Source organism: Oryza sativa, chromosome 3 (assembly GCF_034140825.1).
Source record: "Oryza sativa Japonica Group chromosome 3, ASM3414082v1".
NCBI classification, from domain to species: Eukaryota; Viridiplantae; Streptophyta; class Magnoliopsida; order Poales; family Poaceae; genus Oryza; species Oryza sativa.
The window spans coordinates 15,879,230-15,905,578 of record NC_089037.1 but is presented as its reverse complement, the minus strand read 5'-3'; the positions used below and the strand labels follow the sequence as shown (position 1 = coordinate 15,905,578).

Genomic DNA, 26,349 nt, shown 5'->3' with positions numbered 1-26,349 from the left:
AGCGGGGCGGCGCATATTCTTATCTTTTGTTATTGCTCAGTGACTGGACTCGGTCAACCAGACTACAGCCACTTTGGACCACTCGGCAGCACAGTTGATCTTGATTTTATACTAGTACCTCCGTTTTTTTATTTTTTTTAAATGAGATAACACTGTTGTTACATGTTTGATCATCCGTTTTATTAAAAAATTTACGTAATTATAGTTTATTTTGTCGTGGATTGTTTTATCACTTAAAATACTTTAAGCATGATTTATATCTTATATATTTGCATAGAATTTTTGAATAAGACGAATGGTTAAATATGTGTTCAAAAGTAACAGTGTCATCTATTAAAAAACGGAGGGAATCTATTCCTAGCGTACATGCTTTTATGAGTGTGAGTTGGGTTCAACAAGAAAAATTTGTGAATTGTATGTTGTACAAATATATTATTAAATATTTAAGATTTTTATAAATTATTTGGATATCATTTTAATAAACTAAGGTGCATGATTAAAAGAGTTCTCGTCCAGGCTGTTTATCCGTGAAGGAATATTTTTTTCTTTCTTTTTGTGAGACTATCAAGGGGGAATCTATCTATCTCTATCACTCACCATTTTCGCATGGTCCGGCTGTTGTTGTGATGGGTGTGTTCTACTTTGGTTATTATCCACCTCTGTCGACGTTGTAGCAATGCTAGCTGATTGTTGCCACTCCACAATGCTCCCTCTATTTCAAAAGTATGACGTCGTTTGACCATTTATCTTATTAGAAAAATATAAATATTATTTATTTTGTTTTGACTTATTTTATCATTAAATAAAATATAATCTTAGCTTATACTTTTATGTATTTATATTAAATTTTTGAATAAGACAAATAGCAAAATAATACGTAAAAAATCAACGGCGTCGTATATTTTGAAAAGGGAGGTAGTATCAGTTGTTGTGCGTTCATATGTACAGTCAATTTTGAGGGCTGACGTCGTTTTACTTTGGAAAGGTAAGGGAAAAAAAGCCTGAGTGCTTTAGTGCCATGATAAAAAAAAAGTTTTCTGAAATTTCCATATGATATTTATCAAGACTATGCTATACGCCATTTATAGTTGTGTGCCTAAAAGTGGGTAATGAATTCTCTACTTGAGACATTATAAAAAACTTCATAATATGTTGGTAATAGGAGAAATCCCATATTATAGAAAAAAAGACGTTCTAAAAAAAAGAACTGTAACTTTGCAGTTACTTCTTTTTGGCGTAAGACAACTGTCCCTATTTCTTTTCACCGATTTAAAGGTGGCTATATATATATGCATTGTTCGAATCAATCAAATCAGACAACCTAGATTCTTTTCCCTCATTATCTAAAAAAAGATTCTTTTTCCTCCCGATGGCCATGGCGATAAGAATTTCTAAGACTTCTCTTTTGTTTTGTGCAATATATTCCTCTTCATCCACACATTTATTTAGTAAAGCAGTACATTTGTGATTGGCATGGTATTATCTAGTTGACAAAAAAAAAAGAACCCCTCCAATATGAGGGTATATTGCAGGGCCAAAACGAATTTTCAAAAAATAAATGAGTCATAATACCATCATTGACCATATATAACAAGTGTGTTTGGTTGCATGCTTTAGTTTGCGAAACTATTAGAGCTAAGATGTGACATGCCACAGTTTATGTGCCTAAGATGTCTCTTTAGCCACAACTTAGATAAACTTTAATAAAGATTTAAGTCTATTACAAGTGGGACACTCAACTGGATTTTGTGACGTGACTAGAGTGCAATAAATAAAACAGTAGGCTAAGTTGTTAAAAACATCGCTCCAGTAGGTTTAGCAATTAAAGTAGTGCTATGAACCAAACATTTCTCAAATATAAAAGAAATAATATTTGACCTCGTAACATTGATAATGTAGACAAAATTAATCTAGTCTTGAGCAATAAAGCATTTCTTATGATTTGGCCATAAATATTACTAGGTGGGGATTACAAACTCTCTCCTTTTTTAAAAAAAAAGTCCACAAACTAATAAAAGAACAAATACTTTTTTTAGTACGGTATATTTTTGAAGGTTGTGATGCTCTTTCTTTTTCACCCATGAAGTCTAGCTTCATATGAGATCACAAACATTTTGAAATACATCACTAGACTGAAAAAAAGGGTGACCTTCTTGGTCTTCTTGGGCCTCATACATTGGAAATGTCCTTATATCCGCTTCAGATTTCTAAAAACAAAAAGTAGAAAGGAATACATAAAAATGTTCTAGCAACAACAATACATCCATGCACACTTCACATTCGAATATATATGTTGGCTCCACTTGATCTAGCATCATGCCTCTACTATATATGTTGCAGAGAATCTTAAGTAAATAAAATATAGGATAAAAGCTGAGAGTTTTATCCAAGTTTAAAAATAATTATACTCTAATCCAAACTACACACATGCAACAAAAATGTGAGGTTTTCTCCCGTCCTTAAAATATACTACCTTACCTCTGTCCCAAAATATAAAAAGTTTTAGGGTCAAAAATGGGTATTAAAAAAGTTAGTGGAATTAAATGGAAAAAAATTGTGTTTAGTTGAGAGGAAGAGGTAGGTAGGAAATTTAAAGTGTGGAGGATTTGATTGGTTGAGAAGAGAATGTAGGTGAAAAAATTGTTATATTTTAAGACAAATTTTGAAGGTTAGAAATTTTTATATGTTGGAACGGAGGAATTACCTCCTGACTAATATTACGAGGCATATATCTCTATATCACAAATTAGCAGAACATGATATCATGAACTGTACAGCTTGACCAGACCTTTTTACATCTTCTAGTGGGACGTCTCTCATGGACAGGAGGAAACCTCACCAAACATTAAGCTGTAAAAATTAAAATTAGGATATAACGTTTGAGGTACATAGCACCACGAACACTTTCTCTAGGAGTAAGAGATCTATTTTCTTCCCCTCCTTCCGGAAATGATAATCCGCGGCCCACGCGCGCACGATCCTTTTCTTTTCGCTGTTTTCTTTCTTTTCTTTTTTTTTTTTTTTGCTTTTTCGCTGTTCCTACCGTACAGGTAGCTAAAAAAACGTAATTAGTTTAGGGTAGTTACTTTTTTTTACTAGTGATTAGTTTACTAGTAATTTTTAAATCATAACTTTAAATTTTTTAAATTTAGACTTGAAAGTTATTAAATATCGAGTTGAAAGTTTTTAAATCTCGAGTTGAAAATTTTCAAATCTCAAGTTAAAAGTTTTCAAATATTTCAAATCTAGACATGAAAGTTTTCGAATCTCAAGTTGAAAGTTTTCAAATCTCGAGTTGAAAATTTTCAAATCTCAAGTTGAAAGTTTTCAAAATTTTCAAATCTGGACTTGAAAGTTTTCGAATCTCAAGTTGAAAGTTTTCGAATCTGAGTTAAAAGTTTTCAAATCTCGAGTTGAAAGTTTTCAAATCCGAGTTGAAAGTTTTCAAAATTTGACTTTAAAATTTAAATCTTAAATCAAAAGTTTTCAAATCTGACTTAAAAATTTTCAATCAGTAAAAAAATCTCCCGAAAAAAGAAAAGAAAATCTTAAGAATCTTCCCTAATTACCTGTCATTAGTGTTAAGTGTTAACTAATACTATAGAGTAGTTATAGTATTGAGTAAATTCCCTGTGTACCCCTGAAAACTCACTCAATCCCTTTCATACCCCTAAAATTTACCCGATCCCTTCTGTACCCCTGAAATTTCAATTTGATCCCTTCCATGCCCCTACCGTTACATTTTCCATCATTTTACTGTTACGTTTGGTTGCAAATGTCTTTTTTGCCCTTGATGCTTTAGGTTTAAATATAAGCTTCAAAAATAATTGAAAATTTTGTTTGAGTGCACATCGTGTGCATTTTATAAAACTAATGAGACTAGATAATTAGTGCAGAAAATTTTGACATAAATTTTGAAAATAAAATAAATGTAAAAAATTAAAAATTTTATTTGAAATTTTAATAGGACAATGGATTTTTTTATCAGGAGCATTCATAAAAAAAAATGTTGTGAACATTGGTATACCTATCTTTATATGAATGCTCCTCATTTTTATGACCTTTTTTTAAAAAAATAAATACGTATTTTTTTTATTTCATTATCTAAAAATATTTTTTTGGGATAAATAATGCATCGCACAACAAACTCATAACTATAATAGTCTCATGCGAGAAGCTTTTATATTTTTAATAATGTAATTCATGAATTTCTTTGTTCATCCAAGGGTAAAATGGTCATTTTTATAGAAAATACACGGTCAACTAACGGTCAACTGACGGGAGGGGTATGCAAGGGATCAAAATCAAATTTTGGGGGTATATAAGGAAGTAAGCAAAATTCAGGGGTATAGAAGGGATTAGGAAAAATTTCAGGGGTATATAAGGGATTTTCTCTATAGTATTAGTAGTTATAGGGAAGTGCTCGCTGCTGGCGCGCATATGCCAGCTAGCAGCCCCCCTCCTTCAATAATGAATTAAAGTGGTGTGATGGCTTACTGGTGGTAGAACTCCGAGGGTGTGGATCCCCTGGAGTTACGTCCAAATCCACTGGTGACGGAGCGTGGGGCTCCTCACCGGGAGACCGCGCGGGCCCCCCTTTGCCGGTTCGACCGGGGGCGCTAGGTGAGGTTCTAAGCCCTCGATCTGTGGAATGTTTCGCGAGAGAGCAAATACGCAAGACACGGGCGATGTAGACAGGTTCGGGCCGCTGAGAAGCGTAATACCCTACTCCTGTGTTCTGGTGGATCTGTGTATGAAGGAGTTACAAAGAGCTGGAGAGCAAGAGAGTTCAAACTCTAGAGACCCTCTTCCTCTTTCTCTCCTCTACGAGCTCCGGTGTTCTCCCAGTCGTCCCCCCTCTTAAGTGGGCAAGGTCCTCCTTTTATATCTCAAGGGGATACCACATGCACCACTTCTACCTACTCTTCTTTTGGGTGGGGACTCACCCTATCTTCCAAAAAAAAGACTGGCTTGCGCCTTCGCCTGGAAGCTAAATCACAGCTTGTCTTTGAGTGAGGACCAGCGTCATCACTCGCCTGACACCCGGGGATATCCCTGTTACTCCCTCATTAATGGGCGGAGATTTGCCATGGTTGCTGTCCGAATGACCCTCCGATGGGATGGGCCATACCTACCTCCACTCCGCCGGAAGCAGGCGCAACGTGGGAGCACGGTTGTCTGCCGATGACGTGACCGGCGTCAGACCAGTCACAAACCGGTCATCCTTGTCTACCACGCGTCAGTTTAGCATGCCACACGTCAGCCCTTCTTCATAAAATGACTTCCTTGTAATGGTTGCGATGAAACCTGGTATGAATCTAGCTGGGACTGACGTGCTAACTCCAGGAGTTCCCACGCCGGCTCCGGCTAGGGACGAGTGCCTAGAGGCTCTCATCATTCCGACGGGACGGGGCGAGGCGTGCGAAAGGCCGCCTGTTGCCACCTAACCCGCGATTTGACCGGTCTGTGACCGGTCACACACTGTGACCTGTCACGGACCGAACGAGTGTGCTGCACTGCATTAAATGCGGCATGGGGCGCTCGTCCAACCCGCAATAAACGCGGTTAGGTGAGCGCCGCTGTGCTCACCTAACCCACACATGTGGCACCAAACCCACAGGGGGTCGGGGCGCCCCAGCCCTCGGGGCCGAAACGGGAGCGGCCCGACCCCTCGGGGAGACAGAGGGAGGGGCGGCCACATCACCCTCGGGCCCGACCCCCCCCCCCCCCCCCCAGGGGGTCAGGCCACGTGGGTGACCGCGGCTGCCCCAAACCTGTAGTCAAGATACCCCAGTCCCATGTCACCGACAGTAGCCCCCGGCGTTATGCCAGGGCGATCGCCCTCCTCGAGGAAAGCGCTCGGGCATGACGCCACTCCTTAGGCCTGGTGACAGGTGGGGCCGGTCTCTACAGGCGGGCAGGAATCCAGTGGTCGCAAATCGCGCGCATCGGCAAGGGAAAACCGACCGACAATAATGAGCGGCTTTCTTCAAGACCACTACATTACTTGAGTAGCGCGCAAATCGGGACGAGCCGGTTCATTTCGCCTGGAGATGTGATGATGGTGCATCGGTCGGCGAGCGTAGCTAACGCGCGCACGATATGTCCCATCTCGACTGCCACGGCCGCACATCCGCCTCGTGCGCTGCAAACGGGCGAGCGGGATTAGTGGAGGAGTGGGCGCGAGAAACGAGGGGGCGAGATAGTGGGCGCGGGAAGCGAGGAGCCGGGCATAGCGTTGGCAAGGGTATAAAGACGCCGAGGAAGAGATTCGTTTCCTTCCTCTCGCCATTATTCCCCTTGCCTTCGCCGCTTGCGCTCTAACTTCTCGTTTCCTGTGCCCTACCCTCGCCGCACTCACTCGCTCTCAAGCCCCTCCTCCGCCGGCGTCATGGCAAGGGGCTCCGCACCGCTCGACGGTAGCGTGCTGCCGCCTTCTCGCATCGTGAGCGAGAGGCAGGCCGGGCTGCCGCGCCGATTCATGCCGGAATCTGCCACCGGCCGGGAGGTGGTCGCGCTGGGTGAGGGACGCCCGGCGCCACACTACCCGGGGCGGTCCGTGTTCTTCCTTTCCTTCGCAATGGCAGGGCTGGTCCCGCCATTTTCTTCTTTCTTCATGGATGTTCTGGAGCTTTATGATCTCCAGATGGCGTACCTCACCCCCAACGCGGTAATGACGTTGGCCATCTTCCCGCACCTGTGCGAGATGTTCATCGGGGTGCGCCTATCTCTCCGGCTGTTCCGGTGGTTCTTCACCGTACAGCCGGTGTCGCCACCGTCGGTAGTCGGTGGCTGCTACTTCCAGCCGCGGGGGCAGGTGCTGAACCGCTACATTCCCTGCGTCCTTCGCAAAAAGTGGGACTACTGGAAGAGCGATTGGTTCTACACCCCCCTCGCGGACGAAGCGCGCCTCCGACTTCCGAGCCAGCCTCCGGCGCAAGCCTCCAGCTGGCGGGCGGCGGTAGATCTGGGAGACGGCTACGACGCCGTTCTTGACCGCCTGGCGGGTCTGCGATCCCAGGGGCTCACGGGGGCCATGGTGTTCGGCGACTACCTTCGTCGCCGGATCGCGCCGCTCCAGCGGCGCGTCCGGGGTGCCTGGGAGTACACCGGGCCCGAGGACATCATGAGGACCCACCAGGGGCGCAAATGGGACTGGGACCCTGAGGACTTCAGGATGGTGGTCCAACGGGTGCTGAATCTCAGCTCCCTGGAGGCATCCCTCAACCCCCAAGGTGTCCTCCCCCTCTGCAGCGATCCAGAGCGCGCCAACATCCTGACCATCATGCAGGCGGTCGAGCGTCAGGGGAGCGGGCTCCTCGAGGCCACGATGGCGCGGGCGGGAGCCGCAGGGGGGAACAATCTACCCCGGGAGGGGGTCGTGCTTCTGGGCCCCGTGACGGGGGCCCGGGGGGCAGCCGCCCTGCCGACGCCCGGGGGAAGAGGAAACAGGAGGATACCCCCTCCCCATCTCCTCCCCGAGGGGGCGGGGCGGTGCGTGCCAGCAGCAGGCGCCCGGAGGGTGCTGTGCCGACGTCGCAGCCCGAGGGGGAGCGAAAAAAGAAGCGGCTCCGCAAGATGGGGGGGACCGAACCATGCCGGGGAAACCTCATCTCCCCCCCAAGGTGGTCGTTTAGCCGACCTCCTCGCAGGTTCGTCCCCGCGCCCACTGCGGCCGTATTCATTCTCCCATCTCCCAAGGCAAGTTTTCACTCACCCGTTTTTCGTCTTCTGGTTTTTCTTCTGCCTCAGCGAGATCCCGTCGCGCCCTTCCCACCATTCCAAGTCCGGCCGGTCTGAGGCCGAGGAGACGGCGATCGCGGAGGCCCGGAGGCGGGAAGCTGACCGGCGAGAAGCCGCAGACCGCCTCCGGGAAGCCGAAGAAGCTGCCCAGGAGGCCGTCCGGGCTCGCCAGGCTGAGGAAGCAGCTTGGGAGGAGGCCAGACTCCGCCGGACCGAGGAGTCCGTCCGGGAGACGGAGGCGGCGCGCGCACGCTGGGCGGCCTGCCAAGCCCCCGACCCGACTCCGCCCGAGGTGACGACAACTTCCGAGGCCACCCACGACGAGGCCGCGGGCGCGCCGCTCGGGCCCGACCCCTCGGGCGACACTTGGGACGAGCCAGCTTCGAGGGACGCCCCTGAGTCCGGCACGTCGATCGGCGGGCCGAGCCGCGCGGCGCCCACACCGAGGCGGCTCTCCCCTCTGTCTTCCGCTGCCCCACTGAGCGAGGAGCCCTTCCTGCAGGCCTTGGCCGCCGCGAACAGCACGGTGCTGGACGGGTTAAGTGCCCAGATGGAGGCCCTGCAGGCGGAGCGGGCGGAGCTCGACACGGCGTGGGAGCGCGTCGAAGAGGGGCGGCGCTCGGTGGAGGCCATGGTGGAGGCGGGCCGCAAGGCGCACCGCCGGCACACCTCACAGCTCGAGGCCCGTCGTAGGGAGCTGGCGGAGATCGCCAGGGAGGTGGAGGAGGAGCGGGAGACTGCCCTCATCGTCACCGCCGTGCTCGACGAGGCGCGGAACGACCTCCGCCTCCAATACGGGAGCCGGGCGGCGGAGCTGGAGGAGAAGCTCGACGCCGCCCGGGGAGTCCTTGATGCCGCCGCTGCCCGGGAATGGCGGGCGGCGGAGAAAGAGGCGGCGTCCCGCCAGCGCGAAGAGGCCCTTGAGGTTCGCGCCACGGCGCTGGAGGAGCGTGCCCGCGCCCTGGACGCGAAGGAGAGAGACCTGGCGGACCGCTAGGCCGCCGTCGCCACCCGGGAGGCAACACTGGCGGCGCACGAGGCCGCCTACGCCGAAGAAGAGTCCGCACTCCGCCTCCGCGAGGACGCGCTCACCGAACGGGAGCGAGCTCTCGAGGAGGCCGAGGCCGCGGCGCAGCGGCTGGCGGACAGCCTGTTCCTCCGCGAGGCAGCGCGGGAGGAGCAGGCGCGCCGCAATCTGGAAGGCGCCCGCGCCGAGAGGGCCGCACTGGATCAGCGGGCCGCTGAGCTCGAGGCGCGGGCGAAGGAGCTGGACGCGAGGGCGCACAGCGGCGGGGTGGCCGCGGGCCACGGCGACCTAGCCGCCCGCCTCGCCGCCGCCGAACACACCATCGCCGAGCTGCAGGGCGCGCTGGACTCGTCCGCCGGGGAGGTCGAGGCCCTCCGCTTGGCGAGCGAGGTAGGGCCCGGCATGCTTCGGGACGCCGTCTCCTGTCTAGACCGCGCCGGGCGGCAGGCGGGTCTCTGGGGCGGGCGGCACGCGAAGTACGCCGCCAACCAAGGGGGCCTCGCCCAGCGCCTCTCAGAGATGGCCGGGGTCCTCCAGCGGCTCCCCGAGGAGCTCGAGGAGACGATCAAGTCATCCTCGAGGGACCTCGCCCGGGGGGCGGTGGAGCTCGTACTGGCAAGCTACCAGGCCAGGGACCCTGACTTCTCCCCGTGGGCAGCGCTGGAAGAGTTCCCTCACGGAACCGAGGATGGCGCGCGCGCGCGGGTCCGGGACGCCGCCGACTACATCGTCCACAGCTTCGAGGGTACGGCCCCTCGGCTCGCGTTCGCGCTCGACTCCGACGAGGAGGGCGGTGACGACGGTGCGGACGACAGTGGCGACGAGGCCGACGGCCCGGGGGCGCCGGAGTGAGCCCCCAGGCCCCCGCCAATCTTAATAGCTTTTCCTTCTTCTCCCGAGGCCTTCGGGCCCCCTTCTTATATAGACTAATTTAATCTGCAATCAAATAAAGAGGAAATTTTTGTGTCAATTTCATTTGTCGTGTGTATGAGACGAGAATGGTCTGTGCCACGGTCCTTCTGTATCTTAGCTTAAACAAGGGCTCGTGCCCAGGTCCCAGCCTCAAATGGCGCGGGTCGGGGCTAGTGCCTGGGGAGATCCACGTGTCGAGACTGGCCAGGCCGAGAACGTGGTGACCGAGGGTTATGGATGACCCGATTGTGGGCCTTTGCCGATTCCCCCCCCGGAGTTCACCACGCCCCGGGGCACGGCTCGGTTCTGGGCCCCTTTCGGCGATTTTACCCGGCCCGGGCCACCGAGGGCAGGATCGAGCACGAGCGTGCTAATTCAAGCCAAGATTCTTCGAAAGGAAACAATGGCACAGACACAGTCCTTAGGAAATCGAAAATGCTTTTATTGAAATACGGAAGAGAAAAAATATAAGCTTATGCATGTGGTAGCCCCCGGCCAACCCTGCACGCCTGGAGGGGCGCGGGGTTGGCCCGAGCCCGAGACCTGACACCCGACCCCCACTAGGGGTAGAAGCGACGAAGGTGTTCGATGTTCCACGGATTAGGCAGCTCTATGCCGTCGCCCGTGGCCAGCCGAACGGAGCCCTGCCGGGGGACGCCGATCACTCGATACGGACCCTCCCACATTGGTGAGAGCTTGCTCAGTCCAGCACGCGTTTGGACGCGGCGTAGGACGAGGTCGTCGACGCAGAGTGATCGGGCCCGGACGTGGCGCTGATGGTAGCGCCGCAGGCTCTGCTGGTAGCGCGCGGCTCGGAGGGCCGCGCGCCGCCTTCGCTCTTCCAAGTAGTCGAGGTCATCTCTACGAAGCTGATCTTGATCAGCCTCGCAGTACATGGTGGCCCAAGGGGACCTCAGGGTGAGCTCGGATGGGAGAACCGCCTCCGCGCCGTAGACGAGGAAGAAAGGCGTTTCCCCGGTTGCTCGGCTTGGCGTGGTTCGGTTCGCCCAGAGCACCGCTGGCAGCTCCTCGATCCACGAGTCACCGTGCTTCTTGAGGATGTTGAAGGTTTTGGTTTTGAGGCCCTTGAGGATTTCTGCGTTGGCGCGCTCCACTTGGCCATTGCTTCTGGGGTGGGCGGGAGAGGTGAAGCAGAGCTTGATGCCCATATCTTCGCAGTAGTCACCGAAGAGTTCACTAGTGAACTAGGTGCCGTTATCCGTAATGATACGGTTAGGCACCCCGACCCGAGCAGTGATGCCTCTGATGAATTTAAGCGCGGAGTGCTTATCGATCTTGATGACCGGATAAGCCTCGGGCCACTTAGTGAACTTGTCGACAGCGACATACAGATACTCGAACCCGCCCGGGGCCCGCCTGAACGGACCCAGGATATCGAGCCCCCAGACAACAAACGGCCACGAAAGAGGTATAGTCTGCAGGGCCTGGGCCGGCTGATGGGTTTGCTTGGCGTGGAACTGGCACGCCCTGCACCGCCGGACCAGGTCAACCGCATCGTTGAGAGCTGTCGGCCAATAGAAACCCTGGCGAAAGGCCTTGCCAACCAAGGTGCGTGAGGCGGAGTGGGCTCCGCACTCGCCTTCATGGATATCGGCAAGAAGCTCGACGCCTTGTTCCCGAGGAATGCACTTCAGGAGGATTCCGTTAGCCGCGCGCCGGTAGAGGGTCCCTTCCACCAGCACGTAGCGCTTGGAGATGCGCCGGACGCGTTCACTCCCTTCGCGGTCCTCGGGTAGAATCTTATCTGCGAGGTACGCCTGGATCTCAGTGATCCAAGCAATCAATCTAGGGGAGCCGGGAACGCTCCCCTCGGGTCCCGAGGCCTGGACTCCGACGGGCCTCGGGGGCCGTTCAGGCGCGTCCGTCTCCCCTAGGGGGTCGGGTCGCGCCGACAGCTGGGCGAGCCTTTCTTCAAAGGCGCCCGGTGGGGTCTGGGCTCGCGAGGAAGCGAGCCTTGAGAGTTCGTCGGAGACCGCGTTATCCCGTCTAGGCACGTGCCGAAGCTCTATCCCGTCGAAATGGCGCTCCATACACCGCACCTAGCGCACGTAAGCGTCCATCTGCGGGTCAGAGCACCGGTACTCCTTACAGACCTGGTTAACGACCAACTGGGAGTCGCCTAACACCAGGAGGCGGCGGATCCCCAGTCCAGCTGCCACTCTGAGTCCCGCAAGGAGTCCCTCGTACTCCGCCATATTGTTGGTCGCCCGAAAGTCGAGGCGGACCAGGTATCTGAGGACGTCTCCGCTCGGCGAGGTCAACGTGACCCCCGTACCGGCGCCCTGAAGAGATAGGGAGCCGTCGAACTGCATCACCCAGTAGGCGGTGTGAGGCAGCTGCGAGGGGCCCGAGCTGGCCTCGAGGACGGAGATGGGCTCAGGGGCCGGGGTCCACTCTGCCACAAAGTTGGCGAGGGCCTAGCTCTTGATCGCGTGGCGTGGTTCAAAGTGCAAATCGAACTCAGAGAGTTCGATTGCCCATTTCACCACCCGTCCAGTACCCTCTCGGTTATGCAAGATTTGGCCGAGGGGGTAAGACGTAACCACCGTGACCCGATGCGCCTGAAAATAATGGCGCAACTTCCTCGAAGCCATCAGAATAGCGTAAAGCATCTTCTGGGCCTGAGGGTATCGGGTCTTAGCGTCCCGGAGGGCCTCGCTAACGAAGTAGACAGGCCGCTGCACCTTTCGGCGGGGCCGATCCTCTTCGCTAGGGGCCGCATCTCCAGGGCGCTCTTCGTCCGAGAGGCCGCGCGGGGCGCACTCGGCTTCTGTGCCGACGACCTCGGGGTCGGAGGGCGGCAGGCGCGGCCTTCCTGCAGTGGCCCCGGGGCCATCCTGGGGGTCGGGGGCGCCTGGCACCGTCGGACAAGCAGGCGGAGGGCCAGCTCCGTCCGTCGGGGGCCTCTCCTCCCTGCTCTCTCCCGGGTCGAGTCGACACAGGGTGGGGATGCGCGGGGTGAGGGTTGTCCTCATCGCGCTCCACAACCAACGCCGCGCTGACCACCTGCGGGGTTGCCGCCAGGTAGAGTAACAACGGCTCATCTGGCTACGGGGCGACCAGGACTGGGGGAGAACTGAGGTACGCCTTCAACTGAGTGAGGGCCCGCTCAGCCTCCTCCGTCCAGGTAAACGGCCCGGAGCGTTTGAGGAGCTTAAATAGGGGTAGCGCCTTCTCTCCCAGCCTCGATATAAACCGACTTAGGGCGGCCATGCAGCCGGCGACGCACTGCACATCCCTAAGCTTGCTGGGGGGGCGCATCTGCTCTATAGCTCGTATCTTCTCGGGGTTGGCCTCGATGCCTCGAGCAGAGACCAAGAACCCGAGAAGCTTGCCCGCGGGCACGCCGAATACGCACTTATCGGGGTTCAGCTTTATGCGGGCGGAGCGGAGACTTTCGAAAGTTTCCGCTAGATCCGAGAGTAAGGTCTCTTGGTTGCGCGTCTTCACAACCAAGTCATCAACATAGGCCTCAACATTACGTCCTATTTGGCTATCCAAAGAAATTCGAGTAGTACGCTGAAAAGTAGGACCTGCATTCTTTAACCCGAAAGGCATTATCGTATAACAATAAGTTCCTATGGGGGTAATGAAAGCAGTTTTTTCCTCATCCTCCCTAGCCATGCGAATCTGATGATAACCAGAGTATGCATCTAGAAAACACAAAAGGTCGCACCCCGCGGTGGAGTCGACAATCTGATCTATGCGTGGCAGGGGGTAAGGGTCCTTAGGACATGCCTTGTTAAGGTCGGTGTAGTCGATGCACATCCGAAGCTTGCCGTTCGCCTTGGGAACGACGACCGGGTTCGCCAGCCACTCCGGATGGATAACCTCTCGGATGAATCCGGCCTCCAGAAGTCGCGCCACCTCCTCGCGGATGAAGGCTTGACGTTCCGGGGCCTGCCGCCGCACTTTCTGCCGGACCGGCCTTGCGCCTGGCCGCACGGCGAGACGGTGCTCAATCACCTCCCTGGGGACCCCGGGCATGTCCGCCGGTCTCCAGGCGAAGATGTCGGCGTTTGCCCGCAGGAAGGAGACGAGCGCGTCTTCCTATTTGCCGTCCAGAAGACCACCGATTCGTGTGGTCTTGGACGGGCCGTCGCCCAGGGCAACCTCCTTGACCGGGACCTCGTCGCACGTGATCATCCGCTGCCTCGGGGCGGCTGGGACGGAGGTGCTGAGCCTCTCGTTGCCACCCTCGGGCTTGGATGCGGCGGCGAGGTGGTCCGCGCGCTGCTCCATACAAGCAAGCGCGACTTTGAGGTCGCCATGGACGGTGATGGGGCCACCGGGGCCCGGCATCTTCATCTGGAGATAGGCGTAGTGGACCGCCGCCATGAACTTCACCAACGCGGGCCTCCCTAGGACCGCGTTGTAGGGCAGACTGAGGTCCGCCACGTCGAAGTCCACCCGCTCCGTGCGGAAGTTGGCGGAACCACCGAAGGTGACCGGGAGGTCAATATGACCCAGCGGCCAGGTGTGCCCCGGCGTCACACCGATGATCGGCTGGGACGGCCGGAGCACCATCCCCGGGGCCTTAATGGCGTCAAAGGCCGCGGGGGAAAGGATGTTGAGGGCTGCACCCCCGTCTATGAGGACACGCCCCAACTTCACATTGCAAACAGTGGGGGAAACCACCATCGCGATCTGTCCTCCCCGGGCAACGCACGGCGGGTGGTCGGTCTGGTCGAAGGTGAGGGCAACCTCTGACCACCGCGCCCGCCGCGTCGCCTCATGGGTAGGGGCCGCGGCCAGAAGCTCTCGCTTCATGGCCTTGAGGCTCCGACGAGAAGCGTGAGCGCACGCTCCCCCATCGACGGTGGCGATGGTGGCCCCAGGCTCCTGGAACCCTTGGTCATCGTCGCCATCGTCGATGTCCTCGGCGGGGGCCTTCTGCTTGGCCTCACTTCGCCGGTTGCCGGAGGGAGCCGCCGGGGCCTTGCCCTCACGGCGCTCCTGCCTCCTCTCCTCCTCCCACTTCCTCGTCCGCTCAGCCAAACTTTTGACCGCGCGGCAGTCCGCGAGGTCGTGGAGGGAGGTGTTGTGCACGGTGCACCACTTGCCGGTCGGGCGCTCCCTGCTGGGAGCGCCGGCCTCCTTCTTTTTGTCGCTCGCAGGCCTCCCCTTTCGGGTGGCCCGCGAAGCGCCCTCGACGGCGAGGACGTGACCCTCGTCGTCGGAATGGGCCGACTTCTTCTTCCTCCTCCTGTCCCGCCGCCCTAACCGAGCGACGGATCCGGGAGCGGCCGAAGCTGCCACACCGGAACCGGTGGAGTTCCAGGTCCAGGCCTCCTCCTTGCGAGCCACACGGTCCGCGAGCTGAAAAAGCTCCGCGGTGGTCTGGGGCTCCTTGGAGGCGATCTTTTCGAGCATGCGGTTGTGTCGCACGCCCCCCCTGAACGCGTAGATTACCGCGTGTGCGGGGATGCATGGTATGGTGTTGCGGACTTGACAGAACCGCTGAATGTACAAGCGAAGAGACTCATCTTCCCTTCGCTGTACCGCATGCAAGTCCGCTTCTTCACCTGGGCGCGGATATGTGCCTTGGAAGTTCATGGTGAACTGCTGGCACAAATCCTCCCAAGAGTGGACCGACGCGGGCGGCAAGTTCATTAGCCAACCCCGCGCCTGTCCCTTCAGGGCCATGGGGAAGAAATTCGCCATGACCTTGTCGTCACCCCCGGCGGCCTCGATCCCGGTCATGTAGACCTGGAGAAACTCGGCGGGGTTGACGCTTCCGTCATATTTTTCGGTGATGGTGGGCCGGAACCTTGGGGGCCAACGGACGTTCCGAAGGCTCGCCACAAAGGCTCGACAGCCGACACCACCAACCGGGGGCACGGGGGGCTGGCCCCCGCGCCCGAACCGAAGTGGCGCTCCGGACGAGGAAGCGCCTTCCGTTGCGTGGGCAGCACGACGACCATTGCGCCGGCGCTCGATACTGAGGCGGGCATCCGGCCCCCTACGCACATCTTCTTGGGTCGGAGGCGTTGACGAGGGAATGGCAGACGAACGGCGGGTAACGGCCGCCGCTCGCCGCGCCTTCCGCCTCGACGACACGAAGCCGGCGGTAGCAGCGCCAGAGGTCTTGGTGGCGGAGGACCGCCCACCGGCGCCTAGGCGCTGCTGCGCCGTCATGACCAAGTCGGCCACGTCGTCCAGCCAACGTCGGGCTGGAGTCTCTGGATCGGGGACGACGGGCGGGTGACGCAAGAGCGCGCCCGCAGCTTGGAGCACGCCCTGGGGCGTGCTGCCATCGCCGTAGACGAGGAGGCGACGCTCCCCGTCTCGCCATCCTTCTCCATCGCTCGTGGGCGGCGAAGTCGCGGATCTTTCGACCCCCTCGAGCGCCTCCTCCCGCCTAAGACTTCGGCGAGAGGGGGGCGGTGGAGTACGAGCTCGACGGCGCGGGTTCTGCTCCCCGTCGTCACCGCTAGCGCTCGGAGAGAGGTTGTGTGTCACTGCCCGTTCGGCCATTGGGCTGAGCGGGAGAAGCTTGGCGCACACGAAAGAGGACGAGGGCTTAGAAAAACACACGCGCCCCCTACCTGGCGCGCCAGATGACGGAGCGTGGGGCTCCTCACCGGGAGACCGCGCGGGCCCCCCTTTGCCGGTTCGACCGGGGGCGCTAGGTGAGGTTCTAAGCCCTCGATCTGTGGAATGTTTCGCGAGAGAGCAAATACGCAAGACACGGGCGATGTAGACAGGTTCAGGCCGCTGAGAAGCGTAATACCCTACTCCTGTGTTCTGGTGGATCTGTGTATGAAGGAGTTACAAAGAGCTGGAGAGCAAGAGAGTTCAAACTCTAGAGACCCTCTTCCTCTTTCTCTCCTCTACGAGCTCCGGTGTTCTCCCAGTCGTCCCCCCTCTTAAGTGGGCAAGGTCCTCCTTTTATATCTCAAGGGGATACCACATGCACCACTTCTACCTACTCTTCTTTTGGGTGGGGACTCACCCTATCTTCCAAAAAAAAGACTGGCTTGCGCCTTCGCCTGGAAGCTAAATCACAGCTTGTCTTTGAGTGAGGACCAGCGTCATCACTCGCCTGACACCCGGGGATCTCCCTGTTACTCCCTCATTAATGGGCGGAGATTTGCCATGGTTGCTGTCCGAATGACCCTCCGATGGGATGGGCCATACCTACCTCCACTCCGCCGGAAGCAGGCGCAACGTGGGATCACGGTTGTCTGCCGATGACGTGACCGGCGTCAGACCAGTCACAAACCGGTCATCCTTGTCTACCACGCGTCAGTTTAGCATGCCACACGTCAGCCCTTCTTCATAAAATGACTTCCTTGTAATGGTTGCGATGAAACCTGGTATGAATCTAGCCGGGACTGACGTGCTAACTCCAGGAGTTCCCACGCCGGCTCCGGCTAGGGACGAGTGCCTAGAGGCTCTCATCATTCCGACGGGACGGGGCGAGGCGTGCGAAAGGCCGCCTGTTGCCACCTAACCCGCGATCTGACCGGTCTGTGACCGGTCACACACTGTGACCTGTCACGGACCGAACGAGTGTGCTGCGCTGCATTAAATGCGGCGTGGGGCGCTCGTCCAACCCGCAATAAACGCGGTTAGGTGAGCGCCGCTGTGCTCACCTAACCCACACACGTAGCGCCAAACCCACAGGGGGTCGGGGCGCCCCAGCCCTCGGGGCCGAAACGGGAGCGGCCCGACCCCTCGGGGAGACAGAGGGAGGGGCGGCCACATCACCCTCGGGCCCGACCCCCCCCCCCCCCCCCGAGGGGGTCAGGCCACGTGGGTGACCGCGGCTGCCCCAAACCTCTAGTCAAGATACCCCCGGTCCCATGTCACCGACAACTGGGTAGATTTCACTAAATCCAAGCCGTCCCTTTAATTTCGATGGCTTCAATTAAGCCGTCTCTTCTTCCACCACAGTTATTTTGTAGAGCCTATTTTCTTTTTAAAAAAATATTGTACAGCTTATAAAAAAAACATTATCTCGTAGAGAACATGTTATCTTCGAATTTTCTAACAGCAATTAGAGAAGAACAAACAAGACACGAACATTGCACATCGATGAATTAGTTCCATGAGGGCCTCATTGCCGTTAATTTTATAACAGCTCGGTTGATGCCGTTAATTTTATAACAGCTCGGTTAAGAAAAGTTTATAGATAATTTCCTATCCACGGTGCTCTTCCGAGACGCTAGATCCAAATGGACAGACTTCGCAAGAAAAAACAAACAGAGAATAGAACTGCTATTTCTGTCGTAAATGAGTAACTAGGAAGAGGTGACATGGCCACATCTAGCCTGTAGAAACAAAGTAAGGGGTCAGATCGGTCCAAATCCACCGGGTGGAGTTGGAAGGCAACTCCAGGGGATCTATGCCCAGAACCCTGTTATCAACGAATCACATGTCATTGCAGTCCGCTCTACAAAAGGGGGAAGGAAAGAAAAAAGAGGGAGAGGTTTGCTGGTTGGGTGTTTACATAAGCAACCACAAGCCAATGTGATATGTTACAGAACCAAAGTCATTTTCCAAAAAGAAAAAGAGCCATAGCACAATCACTAATATACACATTTCATTTCAAGAAAAAGAAAGATCACATGCTTTATACATATTCCCTTGATTTTGAAAAGAGAAAGGAAAGGACTGCCTCAATTGTTCCAATATGACAGCATTGTCTATGCATATTTCTCACCGGATATTTGTCACTATTTTTAAAAGTTGTCATGAAACTTTGTATTGCAGCAGTCCCAAATAAGAATATCATATGGGACTGTCTATATGCTATTTGACAGAAAAACACCTCACAAATCATAGAATTTCAATTCCATTGGATCGCTTTAAGATTCGTGCACTATATTTCTAACCCTAACCCCTCATCCCTCATCATATCATTCTCAGCACCACAGCCACCGCTTGTGATCTTGTGCGCGTGCGATGCCTGCACCTCACCTCCACCCCCACATGCCACTACCCGGCCTCGCCAGCTGGCTAGAAGGGGTCAACGGCGCTGACGTCGCCCACCCCCTCCCTAGCTAGCCTCCTCCACCCCGCCCCCCTTTCTTACCCAAACCGACGTGCAAGTGCTTCGCCCAGCCGTCTTCCCCGTCTTCGACAGCTCCCTACCGCCAGATCCACCACTACTAGCCACCGCCTCCTAATCACAAGCTCCGATTTTCCTAGCCGTCATCACTAGCCCACCGCCCACCATCTCCGCGACTTTGGTGCCACCACCACCGTCTCGCCGCCCACCCGTGACCATCGCCCACCGCAAGGCCGCCGCCTCCCACAGCCATCCCTTCAAGCCAGACGATTTCCCTTCTTCCCCCTTGCCCCACAACTCTCCCACCCCTACCCTAACCCGGGACTCTAAACCCTAACTCCACTACCTTTGTCAGTGTTGCCGGAGTTGGAGAGGAAGGTGTTATCAGAGCTGTAGGAGAAGAGTAGGGGTCGCTCGAGCACGAATCGTGAAGCAAATCCCAAGGTCAGTAATATGCATGATTTTGGCCAAAAAAAATTTGTCACCAACCATTTTAGCCATCTCGATATATAATTGAGGACAACTAGAGCACGGGATACTGTCCGGACAGGATACTTTATGGAGGTTGACATCATCCCACGCATCTGCTTCCTCCTTGCAAGTCTAGTGTCATCCCCCCCCCACACACACACACTCCACATGCCCACTCCCTCCGTGTCTTGAGCCAGCACCTGCAGCGGCATAGGCAAAGACACTAGTGACAACGGCAACAACAAGGAATGAGGGTCGGGTTGAGGGGAAAGGAGAAGAAGAGAGGAGGCACTGTGCTTGATACATGATACCTTGCAGGTACCAGCTATCAAGTCCGATACATGTGGTACCAGCCATGATACCTTAGGTACCAGGCTTGGTACCTACGTGTACTGGGTCTGATATTTGGGTTTTAGAAGTATACCACATGTATCAGGCATGATACACCGTACGACGTACCTGGACATACTCCGGCGAGGAGCATGATGGCTCACCATCACACCTATGCCACTGAAGGCTCTAGATCTAGAAGCTTCAGTGATCACACCCTTCCATCATCATCGACAACGCGTCTAGAAGGAGGAGGCCGAGGCGCTCACTGCGGTCAACATTCTTCCCGACGGCCTCACTTTTTCCTAGTTGGCCCCTGGCCATAATGGAAGCTAGAAGAATGCTAGATCCAGTGAGTGCTGCCATGCCTCAAAAGCATGAGATGGAGGAAGAGGCCACGAGACTGGTGCCACCCACCATCGTTGTTGCCAGCGTGTAGTCGAGCTGGATCCAACAGTGGGAAGGACCTAGGCCTCTAGATCCGTTTTCGGGAGCCTGCTCCAGCATACCACCACTGCCATGCCTGCACAGAGAAACTCTATGTGGAGAGGAGGAGGAGGAGGAGGAGGAGGATGACCAAGACTCGAGAGAAAGAAATGGATAAGACTGAACCGTTAACCACTTATCTCATCTTGATAGAATACTATCAAATAGTTTTTCTGTATATAATTACATGAGCCCAAAATAAATTCACTGGGTTATAGTATGAAGGGAATAAAAAATATTTTTCTTATTTAATTTACTAAAAAAATGCCCGTGCGTTGGAACGGGTGAAGCTATTTTAATTTTATTATTGTTGTACAATTTAGTTAAGGTGAAATCTACTGTGAGAATTATATTGGATATATATTTTTCTAGAAAAACATGAGCTACAATTAGGAGTTCGATCATCTCAAGTTAGCATGCGAGTTTTCTTAAAGGGATTTCTTATACGACTCCTTCCATCTTTCCAAAAGTAAACGAACTTAAAACCCGACTAAAATACGGATCTATATTTTTAAAAGCGAACGAACTTAAAAACACACTCATACACGGGTGACGTACCAAAGTACTGGCAAAAACATCTTCATTTTTATAATAGTAGAGATATACAATATAAAGTGATGTATCCTTGGAGAAAAGATCTGGTAGCAAAGGAATCATCATCTGTGCTATATAAAGGGGGAGGAGAGGAGAGGTGCAGCTGTGCAGCCTGGTGAGATCGCTCGAGACTAACAAGCAAACTAACGTAGTTGCTAGCTAGCTCTAGCTATCTCGGCAATGGATCACTTCGGCGGACGTGCTCTCGGCTTCGGCGGTGGCGGCGGCTGCGGCGCGGTGCGGTGCAGGCACTGCAGCGCGTCCCTCCCGGCTATGCCTGGCGCCCGCGTCATCCAGTGCGCGCAGTGCTACGGCGTGACGCGCGTCGGCGGCCGCGGCCGGCGCCGCCACCCCAACCCGGTCGAGCCGTGGCGCCCGGCCGTGCCGATGCCCGTGGCCGGCGGCGGCTTCTTCCCGGGCTCCCGCGGCAAGAAGCGCGCCGTCCTGATCGGCATCACGTACGCCGGCATGCGGCGGCGCGGCAGCCAGCTGATGAGGGGCCCCGTCAACGACGTCAAGTGCATGCGGTACCTCCTCTGCGAGCGCTTCGGCTTCCCCAACGACTGCGTCCTCATCCTCACCGGTGAGCCACCCACAGCCACCCTCTCACCTCACCTCGCTCGCCGGCCGGCCATGGTGGATTGACTCACTCACTGGGATTGATTAATTGTTGTAGACGAGGAGAAGGACCCGTGCAGGTTGGCGACGAAGGAGAACATCAGGATGGCGATGAACTGGCTGGTGCAGGGGTGCAGCTCCGGTGACTCGCTGGTGTTCCACTTCTCCGGGATCGGGGTGCAGGTGCCGGACGACGACGGCGACGAGGTGGACGGGTACGACGAGGCGATCTGCCCCATGGACTCGTTCAGCCAGGGCCCCATCCTGGACGACGAGATCAACGAGGCCATCGTCCGCCCGCTCGTCCACGGCGCCAAGCTCCACGCCGTCGTCGACGCCGAGCACAGCTCCACCGTCCTCGACCTCCCCTTCCTCTGCTGCCTCTCGTCCAGGTCCGGCGGCTGGCAGTGGGAGGACCACCGCCCGCCCACCGGCGCCTACAAGGGCTCCAGCGGCGGCCAGGCCATGCTCTTCAGCGGCTGCAGCGACGGCAACAACAAGCATAGCCTGGTCAGCCACCATTGCCAACATCGATTGATTGATCCTTCTCTTGATCTTGCCTGACGACGACGATCGCGTGCACTGCACTGCAGCTGCCGGAGGCGTCGACGGTGGGGGCCATGACGCACAGCTTCATCAAGGCGGTGGAGTGCGAGCCGCGCGCCACCTACGGCAGCCTGCTCACCACCATGAGGAGCATCATGCGCGACGGCGGCGTCACCTGCAACCTGCAGGGCCCCATCGGCGCCCCCATCCGCAAGGTCGCCAACTTCAGCGGCATCCAGGTACGTTCTCCATAGCCCAATTTAAATTCGACTTCTAGAAGTTACAACAAAAAAAATTAAATTAAATTAAAAATAGTTATCGTACATTCGTAGTTATATTTGCATCTCTGAACTGATTCTGTCCATTTTTTGCATGCAGGAGCCTAACCTGTCTTGCTCTGAGATGTTCGACATCTACCGCAAGCCGTTCGTCCTGTAAAACCGCTAGGCCCGACACCATGGACAATAACATTATTATTATTATTGTACCGAAATAAACTGCGAATCGATCGAATATCGAATCGGTCGGCTAATTAATTAACTAGTATTGGGTTAAATAGTTTGTGTCATCGTGTGAGAAAATCGTCATGTATCTCAGCTTAGTCTGGCTCACACAGACAAGGTCCTGGAGCTCTAGAAGAAGACTATACTTGGTTTTCATCCATGGATTATACCTTCCTTGAGCCTGCTAGCTGTGGCTCACTGTTGTAATAAGGCTGTTGTGTGAATTGTGTCTAATGTCTACTTGGAGTAATGAACAAATGTTTCTGCTGCTTGTTCTCCCGAAATTTTTCAGATGTTTTCCAATATTTGTGAATTTGGTCGAAATTTATTTGAATTCAGTCCAAAAGTGTTTAAATTTCAAATAATTTTGTTCCAAATTCCCTAGGTTTCAGAAACTTCGGTGCCCCTGGTAGAAATATCCAAAACGAAATTGCAAACCCTGAATAGCACTAGTGCATACTATGCTATAAGCAGACATGGTAAGATGAAACTGAAGTCTGAGACTGAAGGGAAGCAAACAGAGGTGTGGTGGTAGAGTCGTGGTTCAAATCCTAGTGCGCACAATACTACCCATACGTGTGCTTGCGGTGTGTATGCGTAGTGGTTCGTCAAAGTGTTCGTCTTACATGTAAGTAGCAAAAAAAATAAGAAGGCCGTCTGAAACCGATGGTTTTCGGCATGGCCATGTTTAGAAGCTCAGTCACATCCAGACATGACTCGGTAAGAAGAGAGCTAAATCAGCTTAAATTTCCCCTTCTCTGAACCCATCCTTTACAAAACACAAGCTGCCTTCCCCAAATCCAGTCCACGTGGTTTACATTTTTCCTTTTGTTACACCAGCCGCTCTACAAACTGAAGAAGATCGTCATACATCTGTAATCCTATTAATCAGCCTCTTCATGGTGATTCCCCAAGTACTGTAATATCCACCTTTAATGCAGCTGCACCTCCTGATTCAGTCAACAAGGTTAATGCTTTTAACCATTGCCAATACCCATGTCAGAAGGCCACATAACACAGTATGTAACAGGAATGTGAATTGTATGAAAACAGCGGTTTTATCTTCACAAAATGAGATGACAGATTGATTTGGTTTTTACCAATTACTGAAATTGAAGATCTGAAACAAATCTACTGAACATGATATACAAAGTCTCAATAACTGTCATTCATTTTGAACAGAAAAGGAAAATCTGGAAGCAGAAGAACAGAGGTTCATACCTTTTCACCATTCAGAGCACTCAAAATCGGTTCTCGCAGATACTCGACGATATTCTTGCACACCTCTTTGTCCTTCTCTAGATTGACTGCATGCCCAGCTTTCTTGATAACCACCAATCGAGATTTCTCCCCGAGATGCCTGTTCATCGATGGCATTGTTAATTTTGTCAGTATAAGGAAACTCTGTTTGGTATGCATGTTTCTGGATCTATCAAAATTCAGTAACTCTGTTTGGAAATTGGTACAATGTTTTGTACAAAAAATCAGAGTGAATGCATCAATCAAACAAACCTCTCCAATCTATGAGCAAGCTCCATTGGAAACACCTGATCTTGCTCCCCCCAAATTATCAGAGTTGGCTGCACAGTTAGGTTGAGGAACACACAATCAGTCAACACATCACTGATGAATGGTGATTGCCAGTTTGAAATAAGAAAAGTAAATTACCTGGCTGATTTTCGGAAGATCTGAGAGTTTCCTGCCATTGATGAGAGTGTGCAACAGCTCTGTCTTCTCCTGGTTGTGATCTGAGCCCATCACCTGATGCGTTCATCCGTCCCAATTAACAGGATATAATTATATAATTAAAAGAAAAAATGTGGATTAACAAAGGAATTAACAAGAGATGAAGAGATTAAATGGCTGACGTTAATGTAATCCCTCAGGAAGCAGGAGGGCATGATAGGCGGCGGCCGGACGAAGGTGAGGTGGACGAGGCGGCGCACGTCGGCCGGCCGGCTCGGGACGAGCAGCTCGGCCGCCTCGGCGACGCCGGCGACGGGGAAGAGGCCCGCGGCGAGGTCGGTCTCCTCCAGGCAGACCCCGGCGCACACCATCACCGCCCGGTCCACCGCCTCCGGGTACATGGCGGCCATCCGGTAGGCCACGAACCCGCCGTAGCTGACGCCGACCACGTCGAACCGCCTCACCCCGATGGCGTCCATGGCGGCCTTGACGGCCGTCGCCTGGAACACCTCGGAGCGGTCGGCGGCGAGCGTGCAGGAGTCGCCGAAGAAGAGGAGGTCGGGGACGATGGGGTCGAAGCCGGCGGCGAGGAGCGGCCGGAGGTAGGACGCCCACTGCCACGTGGTGGAGGCGCCGAAGCCGTGGAGGAGGAGGACGGGGCGGCGCGCCGGCCGCGGCGGCGCCCACACGTGGACGCTGGTCCCGGCGCCGGCGGGGGACGGGAGGCGGATGGAGAAGGGGCGGAGCCCCGCCGAGAAGAAGCGGCGGCGGAGGAACCGGTCGCGCGCCAGCGAGAAGCTGAGGACGCACGGCGGCCGCCTCCGCGGCGCGGCGGGCTGTGGGGCCGGAGCGCCCGCCGCCGCGGTGGGTTCGGAGGCCATTTGATTCGGGCGCGCGACGCGATCGCCGGCGGAGTTGGGGGGGACTCCGGGCTCCGGCGATCGCGGCGGCGGCGGCGGCGGCGAGAGAATGGGCGGCGCTCGGCGAGGATTAATGGCGGGGAGGGTGGGGTTCAAATGGGGGGGCCTTTTGCTATTTTTAGTGGGCCTTGATTGGGCCCGTAGCCTTGTTAAACGGCGACACGTGGAAAACTAAATTTAGACGTAAATCGTGTGATTTTCAGACGGTCATGAGCACTTTAGAAAAAATTTTCCCCCCTCCCCTTCCAAACGAAGCAAAGCATATCATTCCAATTCGAGTAGAAGTATCAACACATGGCACTCAAAGGATTTTTATTTTGCGAGTGTCGAACTAGTTTGTGTGAAAATCCCTATAAAATCAGACAAATGCAGGGTGGGGTTTGTGTTCCATTGAAGTTTCTATGGCAAAATAAGAGTCAAATTAATTTGTTTATATTTTTGCAATTTAGGTTATAGATGCATGGTAAAATTTCTAATGGGATATTTGTGTATATTTAGTATGCGTGCTTACGTGATGACTGGAAGGTGGCGTGGCAAACAGGATGGGTGTAGAAAGATGCAGCGTTGTGAAGGTGAGATAGTTCACACACACTGATTGACAAAATTAATTATTATTACTAGTATTAATTTCCAAAGAGCTGCTTGCCCTTGCAGCTTGTGGCAAGTGGTTGCAAGCATCGCATGCCACGTCAATTTTGCTGGTGATAAAGAACAGCTTAGTTAGTCGTGATAATTAATTAACATGATTACGTCGGCTGTCGGTGACAAGAATGACAGATTCTATGCTTCGCTGGTAGGGAGTACTCGTCTACTTTTAATTTCTTTTTTTTGCAGGGAACACTTTGATATATATATATATATATATATATATATATATATATATATATATATATATATAGGACACTCATATGGGGCACCATGGTGCCCGGGCACCATGGTTTCAAATGCACAAAATCACTCAAATTTTTCAAAATTTTCAAATTGTGAGTATATACCTAGTTATAAGAATTCGATTCATACCTATACCTATCAACAAAACAACTCAAATTTAACTTTATTTCACAATCCATGATTACATACCTAACTAATTATATGTATGGATGCTATATACCTAGAATCAAAATCTAACAAAAACAAGTTCAAATTCAGTTCAAACTTGCTTTCAACTAGTTAGTAAAGTAGTTAATATTAATACCTAAATAATTGAAAAAGTTTCATGCTCATTTGAATTGGGTATATACTCAATTTCAACAATGGTGCCCGGGCACCATGGAGCACCAAACAAATTTACTATATATATATATATATATATATATATATATATATATATATATATATATATATATATATATATATATATATATATATATATATATATATATATATATATATATATATATATATATATATATATAGGAAAATACAGATTTGCACTCGGGTTTATATGTACCTACAATCTACACCGTTGATATGTTA

General features: G+C 53.1%; 2 protein-coding genes across 2 annotated transcripts; one reads left to right on the top strand and one right to left on the bottom strand.

Annotated features, from left to right (window-relative positions):
- The first annotated feature begins 20,575 nt into the window (after nucleotides 1–20,575).
- LOC4333009 (metacaspase-1) lies at nucleotides 20,576–22,535 on the top strand. The gene is made up of 4 exons (XM_015772842.3): nucleotides 20,576–21,183; nucleotides 21,277–21,728; nucleotides 21,812–22,003; nucleotides 22,143–22,535. Exons 1-4 carry the CDS (start codon nucleotides 20,781–20,783, stop codon nucleotides 22,200–22,202), a joined length of 1,107 nt encoding a protein of 368 aa, XP_015628328.1. The 5' UTR covers nucleotides 20,576–20,780; the 3' UTR covers nucleotides 22,203–22,535.
- Nucleotides 22,536–22,995: 460 nt separating this feature from the next.
- LOC4333008 (uncharacterized) lies at nucleotides 22,996–24,970 on the bottom strand. The gene is made up of 5 exons (XM_015772843.3): nucleotides 24,136–24,970; nucleotides 23,936–24,028; nucleotides 23,780–23,847; nucleotides 23,489–23,627; nucleotides 22,996–23,217 (listed from the first exon to the last, which is right to left on the bottom strand). The coding sequence occupies exons 1-5, from the start codon at nucleotides 24,832–24,834 to the stop codon at nucleotides 23,200–23,202; spliced, it is 1,017 nt and encodes a 338-aa protein (XP_015628329.1). The 5' UTR covers nucleotides 24,835–24,970; the 3' UTR covers nucleotides 22,996–23,199.
- Between the last annotated feature and the right edge of the window lie 1,379 nt (nucleotides 24,971–26,349).